General features: G+C 44.3%; 1 protein-coding gene across 1 annotated transcript; it reads right to left on the bottom strand.

Annotated features, from left to right (window-relative positions):
* Positions 1-2,345: 2,345 nt before the first annotated feature.
* On the bottom strand, positions 2,346-3,441 carry ier2a (immediate early response 2a). Its single transcript, XM_037090278.1, has one exon. It carries the CDS (start codon positions 3,319-3,321, stop codon positions 2,794-2,796), a length of 528 nt encoding a protein of 175 aa, XP_036946173.1. The 5' UTR covers positions 3,322-3,441; the 3' UTR covers positions 2,346-2,793.
* Positions 3,442-7,561: the final 4,120 nt, after the last annotated feature.

Genomic DNA, 7,561 nt, shown 5'->3' with positions numbered 1-7,561 from the left:
AGTTCCCATGTTCAGCGGCGCCATCGACCTCACATGGAGTCTACTTGTGGTTCCAGATGAATGGCGGGAAAACGTTCGTATTTGTTACCCACCGAACCTCAGTGTGCAAATGCTGCGTTCAAACAAATCTGCTGAATGCCTTTCTCTCATTTTAACGCTTGCAACAATTTCAAATGTGCCTTGTTCACATGCTTAGTGGTGCTTTTTTTTTTTTTTTAAATCAGGTGGCCAGTAAAATAAATTAATTTTGAATGCACCCTGATAAATCGTAAATATTATGAATCTGCAAGTGGCGAATAACTACAGATCTTAAGTAAATGTAGTGGAGTTACAAACTACAAAATGTGCTACTTAAGTTAAAATACAAGTATCTCAAAATTGTAGGTACATTTCTTCAGTAGACTGACACTTACATTTTCTTATATTATTGTCTGTTTGATGATCAGTAATCAGTATCGGCCCAGAAACGAGCATATCAGAGTTTCTCTCAATACCTGAGTCAAACAAAACGAGGGTCCACAAAAGAAATCCGCTTGATGGTGTTAATGGGTTTCAAAAACTTGATGGATATTATCTGGGAATGTTGAGGACAGTAGAACAAGCTTTAAAACCCCCATCAGCATATTATCACCCTTTCAAGTGGTTAAACACACAGCTGACTACACATCCCGCAGACAGCAGCAGCGTCGTTCTCTTGGAGTTGTATTTCTGCTCAGCTGGAAAAATGCTTTAGCTCCGTTTGACCCAAAATGGAAATATGACCCCACATACAGGCCACCCCACTGTGTTCACCAACGTTTGTATGTCTGCCGTTTGATAGTGGGCATATGGAGTTGCCTGCTGTGGCTAGATAAAGGGGTTGATGAGAGTTGTGAAACTCTTAAAATGGCACTAACACACACTAAAAACACTTCATACTCTCATTTTAAATGACAGGACTGTTTGTTTTGTCAAGCGACACTGCTTTTTTCCAAGTGTTGTTTATCCTGATTCACAATTATTTCGATAATGGAAATTCACCGTGATCAACCATCTATAGTTCTCTGTGAGTGAGTCACCGTGAGCGCCACCATTTGAATATTTGACCCATCGTTTGTATACAGATATGCATTAGTGCAGTATTAAATTAAACCCACTGGGCTGATGGGAGACAGCGATGTAAACAAAAACCAAACGGTTGCTCTGAGTGGATTCACCTCGTGTGCATTCTACTTCTTTTTCTTTCCCGCTCAGTTTCTGGGATACTTGTGCTCAAGCAGGTTTGAAATCTGCAGTATGTCATTTACACTTTGGCATGCGGAGGGCACAGATGCGTCAGCGCGTTCGCTCACACCGAGTGCATGTGAGAGAAAGCAGAAGGGAAAGAGCAAAACTAAAAAAACAAAAAAAAAGGGGGAAGGAAAGGGTTACTGAGTGAGCGGAATACACGCGCACAAGAAGGCGAACGAGTGTGTAGAAAAAAAAATGTGTGTGCCGTGTGTGTATTTTCACAGGCATGTCCAGACGGTTCCGGTCACCCTCCCCTCCCCTGCCTCCCTCCCTGTCCTGTGTGTACACAGACAGGGTGCTCTGGTTTCAGCCAGATGAATAAGCAGCACAGTTGGGGCCCCACACAGGCACTTCCCCCCACATTCCTTCCTCTGTTTTCCTGGGTCAACCCCCACCACCTCCTCTCCCTCCAACACTGGTGGTGTGTCCCCGCCGCACCACCTCCTCCGCCGGTCTACAGACTTTCAACCTAGGTTGACATTAAAAAAAGCAAAAAACAAATAAAAGCTATTTGTTTCATCTTTACAGGTGGACAATTTTAAAACTGCTAATCAATTATCTGGGGGTTGCATGAGTTTTGAGGTTACTGGTGGTTCGGTGCAGAAAGATTAACTCCTGTCGAACAATCTTGCACTGTTATGACCCACACTTTGAATTTTTTACCTAACCTTTTGCCCCCCCCTGCCCACTGGACCTGAACCAATGACTAATGTCATTACAATATTGAAGCCACAAGTGAAACACTGCAGAGCCAGTGGACCCTGATTGTTCCCAGTATATGGCCAGTCAATGGCTTTACAGCCTCCCCCTCCTCAGTTTAGACTGCAATCTCATGAATTGTCCCTGCTTTTGTCCTGCAAATCAGTTGTGTGGGGTGTGAAGCTGTGGGGGAAGGAGGCAGAACTTCTTCACACCCAGACCAGTTTCCTGTCACACACACCCCCCTCTTTCACAACAACTTTCACGAACCATTTTTCTTTTCAGTATCATGACTAAGACAAACACACAACCCTCATTACACCCCAGCCTCCCTTTCTCCTTGTTAAAAAAACAACAACACACAAACCACTCCAAGATAAAGTACAAAAAGTGTTTAATAAATACTGAGGTAGTTGTATTCGTTGGATGTTTTACACTTGAATGCATCACAACATTTCTCATCTCCCAGTCTCACACAAACATACAATGTCACAATCTGCTGAGTCGTATCTTCTCAAACAAACAACAGTGTGTAAAATGTTCTCGAGAGCAGCTCATCCAGATGAAGCGACCCCTTCAGGTTCCGCCTCTGGCCGGCTGAAGTCAGTCCCTGAGCTGAAGCCAACATGTAGGCCAAAAGTCACCGGGGCTACGACGCACTCCTCAAACATGCCCAGGCTTGTTCGGAGTCGTGTTTGGGGCCTGTGGACAGCACAGTCCCGGGTCTAACTCCCAGATCCCCCTTCGATTGGGGCAGTTTGGAGGTGCGTTCAGGCTCCCAGGCCGTGTCGAAAAAGTTTATCGCCCTTTATCCAGCGCTGGGTTTCAACACGCTGCAATGGCTCTGTGTAGAGGCATGGAGGCTGGAGGGGCTCCCAGTTCACTGCTGCAGTTCACATAGTCCATCAGCACGGCGCTCACTATGAGCTGTTGAGGGGAATTCGCCTGCTCAAGTTTTGCCTTCTTGCAGGGCAGAAAGTCCGGCTCCACGGCCGCTTTGCCCCGTCTTTTCCTCGAGTGCTGAGGCGGGCTGCCCGGGCACCGGTTCTCCTTGTTCTCTGCGCCGCTGAGCGGCTCTGACGGGGAGCACGCGGCCTCCTCTCGGGGTAAAGTCCCGGGCTCTCCGGTGGCGGGCTCCGTGGTGGTCTCGACAGCGGAGTTTTGCGGTTCCCATGCTGTTGTTTCGGTCTCTGCCGTCGTCTGGGCCGCATGGTACATGTCCCGGGCGGATTTCATCACCAGAGTCAGCAGGAGGCTCCGGTGGAGACGGAGACCCCCTCGCTGGGTGCGGGAGCTGTACAGTTTCCCCAAAGCCACGACCATGATCCTCTTGGCCTCAGTGCTGACCTCCATGTCACTGCTTGTTTTGAAAGTGGTCCCGGACAAACAACCAGAGGGTGAGAAGGGTTTGTAGGTTCGGTCCGTCCCCTCTGACTTCACACAGAGACACAACTCAGCGCGGTCCGGGGTGCACGGCCAGTACTTATCACCTCGCTGACGTCACTCGCTCACACACGTCATGTGAAAGCGCCCCGCCCACTGGCCTCATAGTCAGTTTGCTGTCTGAAACAGCCCCGCAACAAATGGTGAGGCAGCTGGGGTTATTTCAATCAGCAGGGACATAACTGTGCTAAGAACAAGCGCCAATAGCACAATATGACAGTACTCCAATGCAAGTATTAAGGTATCATCAGCAAAGTCTACTAGGAGTATGAAAAATGAAAAACACTCATCCTGCAGTAAATTGTACCCTGTTATTGTGTTATTATTATACATGATGTTACGAATTACTGCAGGTATGTGTATGCTGTGTTTCATATGCTGTTTATGTTAAAGGTCGAGCTGATTTAAAGGGGCGCTGTGTGATTCTAGAGGAGAAATTCAATCTCTGAATTTTGATATTTACAATGTAAATGAGGTAATAATAGAAACTCAGAAATATGAATCTTCATGTCATCCTTCAGTTTATCACAAACATTTAAAACCACTACATTTGGGGATAAATGACATTCACTGGACAGGAAGTGTAGGAAAATCTGTGATCTGAGAAGAAAGTAGATCCAACAGCTGTCCTGCAAATGTAGTGGAGTGCAAAGTACATTAATTCTCACAAAAATGTTGCAAAGGCTGATAAGAATACAGTCGTAGAAAAAGGAACAAGCATTAGAGCATTGTATGCAACTGTAATATAACCATCTAAACATAAGAACAACAACAACAAAAACAATTCATGAAATGAAAAATGTTTAACAGTTTGGGAAAAAGGCTTTTTCAGCATTTCATCAGCAATCTCCCTCAAGAAAATCCCACCCACCGGCCTGTTAAATGTCATTTCTATAGTTACACATGGTTACATAAACAGATAACCACATGTTGACAGCTCTGGACTTTGGACCAGCAGTTCCTCCCACCTCACAGTACTTTTCCAAAGCTAGGTCAGGCGTGCACCTGTCCGTCCTTGCATCGGATATCACCCTGGCACCCTGGTCCTGGCTGCAGTTTGGTAAATGTGTTTGGATGTTGCTTTATATCCAACATCGAAACAGACTTTTGATGTAGCCCACTAACGATGCACCAAAGGAATGAATGGGGGTTCAAGCTGTGTGCATTTTTTTTTTTTTTTTATGTTCAGACTGTTGGTGCAGCTTTAAATGGAGTCGGCCCAGTCACATGCAAGTCATATGTGTTGCATGCAAACAAAGCCATACTATGCTGTTAGAGTACCGTCGACTCCGTCCTGAGAGCAGTGAACAAGCTCGACTCTGTATGTCAAGGCGAGTAATGTTTATCAGGCACGCTAAGGACCTGATTTTAAACTAATCCAAATTGTGAAAAATACATGTCAGGCATCTCTACATTGTTTAAGGACACGTTTCAAAATGATTTCCACGTTTTAAATCAACCATAATGTGTGTGTTTGATAAGCCAACCCTGCAGCAGGAGAAGTCTCATCTGTGAGAGTTATTTCTGTCTGTGTTTAGTCTTCTCTCACACCAGTGGGGAGAGTACATGCCACCGCTCGAGTTATCCGGAACAGTGAAGAAAGCAGAGTCTCTGAGCTCCTGTCTCACCCATCCCCCCCAGCGTGTTGCTTCCTTTTGAAGAAAAAAGAAAAAAAAAGAAAAAGAAAAAAAGGGGGGAGGTGTAGGTTAACAGACAGATGCCCATATTAAGCGCATCCTGCTCCTGTGGCACATGCAGAGGAAAACCCATGACGCCAGTGGGAGCCCTTGCTTCCTGAAGCCATTTAAAGTAACAGCAGCGAGCATTGCGTCATCGCTGCTTCCCTCTGCCCATATTTGGCCAATGGAATCCATTCCAGGATGTATCGCCAGCAGAAGCTGCATTAGGATGTGGCTACACTGAAAGTCGCACATCAATATGACCTATAGATTTTTTTTTTTCACTCTCGAGCATGAGTTTGAGAGTATTATAGATATTTATTGTAGAAAGAGAGAGAGGCTTTTTGTCCAGGCCGCCCTGGACCTCCAGAGGAATTTGTGGTATGCAGGTGATTGTGGGCGGCTGCTGTTCAAAAAAAAAAAACAAAAAAAACACCGGCTGTACAGGCTGACAGGCTGTTTGCATTTTTAAAACATGCTGTAATAGTCTGAAAGAATGCACTCGTCGACGTGGAAGTAACGAATCAGCGGGAGCCGTGTGCGAGGCAGTACGTGAAGTGAAAATGAAGCGCTTGTGTTGACAATGACAATGATTTATTCGTTTAGTTGATCGGTTGCCTCTTTAGTTGGATCATGTCACACTGTGACCAATAACATCCCTAAAAACGTTTGAATGAAATAACACTCCGTCCTACCCTCCTGCCGATGTTTTACACTCCACACAGCGCAGAGATCAACAGAGGCGGAGCAGGACTTGATTTTGGTTTAATTTTCAGTGCGGTAACAAGACGTCAATCCAGTAATAGATTGAAGACTGCCCTCCCGTGGTTGCATTGTGGAACTGAAACAAATGTGCGGGGACCGGAGCCTAGTAAAGATTATATGTCAGTATGTCTGTAGCCCTGATTTGACCCCAGGCATCGTCACACTCTTACTTTAAACCGCCTTTCGAGTTTTTTTTGTTTTTTTTTTTATTACTCTAGTCTGAATCAGGTAATGTAGCTTCTACATTTGACACCTGCCAGGCTGTAGATCACCCCTCTGTCAGAGGAAAGCCAACTTCAATTCTTCTTTCCCAGATGGCACTAACATTAGGACTGCAAAATCTTTCCCGCTTTTCAAATTGCTGAGATGCCTGTGCTCCACATCTGGAGAATTATGTAACCACTGCATTGGACTGCAGTGGACTCCATTCTAAGATTGTCTACCTTGAACCGATATTAACATTAGTGACTTTAAAACATGGGCATTAGAACGCCATAAAAAGGCAGACAGACACAGAGCTCTGCATGTTTTTGTAATCATTTTGTTCCACCAATAAGAGATTTTTGGTTATCAAACCCATTAAATGTCTGATTTCCTTCAACAGACATTTGATTACAGCGTGTATGGTGCATTGGGTTTATGTGCGTTTTTAATTCTGCAGCCGATGGGCTCAAACAACATCCTGAAAGAGGCTTAAAGGTTACATTACAAGCAACTATGTTGTCTTTACACAGAGTTAGTTTAATTCTAATATCCAAAATGTGGATTAATGCAGGTTTAGAAGTCACTCCTTCTTGTTTCTAGCATTATATATTGTAACTGTGATGACTGTGTTGGCAAAATAATGGATTTTGAGTGAGTCATACTGTATTTTCATCCTTTCAACACTGGGTGGTGCACTAACAGAGGAAATTAAAAAGATAACTTGGTTCTGCTCTGGGCCATGGTGGCCTGCTGTTGAGACAAAGACATATTTTAAGAGGTCATGCATGAAAAGAAGAGGAAGAGAGCGCTACTGGTTCAACTCAGGGACGTTGGCTTAGTCACAATTGCATCAGAATGAAAAAGTGTGTTTTGTGGCCTCACGTAAACTCAATTTTAAGGGAAGTTGTTTTCATTTGTTTCATCTGAACCACCTTAAACAGCAATGAATCAAGCCTGTTCATGATATAATTGAAATTGTCACAGTGCTAAAGTCAATGATAGAAAGGAATCATTGATTCAAAACTTAGTTATTTTATAACAGGTCTTTCCTTTGAGGAATGCCTTATTTTGTTGTGTCATTTTCTTAGAGTAGAATATGAAACATGGCCCCATGACACAGTTTTCTGTTCAAGTATGAAAGCAAAACTAGAGGAAAAAAGGCAGCTATGGGGCGATATGTTCATAGAGCATGAAAAAATAGGTCATACATAGCAGCCTCCAGGTGTGAGTACTGGAGCATACGTGAAAATAAACTTTCAAGAATGAGCTTGCATGTTTGAACTTTACATTTGTAGATATCCGACAATTAACTTCTTAATTATGGTAAGTACCCTTCTGAATACCAAGTCCGCTCTGATTGGTCGGCTCACACACGCCCCAGCCAGCACCCCTCACAGTGTTTCCAGTCGGTTCTGTCATGTTTTCAGCTTCCAGTTGGCTTCATGTCTACTGTGAATATCGGTGCATATCATGCAAATGTGTGACATACAGTGACACACTGA

The sequence above is a fragment of the Acanthopagrus latus genome, chromosome 23, assembly GCF_904848185.1.
Source record: "Acanthopagrus latus isolate v.2019 chromosome 23, fAcaLat1.1, whole genome shotgun sequence".
Taxonomy (NCBI): Eukaryota; Metazoa; Chordata; class Actinopteri; order Spariformes; family Sparidae; genus Acanthopagrus; species Acanthopagrus latus.
Note: the sequence above shows the minus strand (reverse complement) of the source record. Positions and strands in the feature narration are given on the sequence as shown.

Coding starts and splice junctions, on each gene's coding strand:
- ier2a (XM_037090278.1), bottom strand. CDS start 3,321: ATGGAGGTCAGCACTGAGGCCAAGAGGATCATGGTCGTGGCTTTGGGG.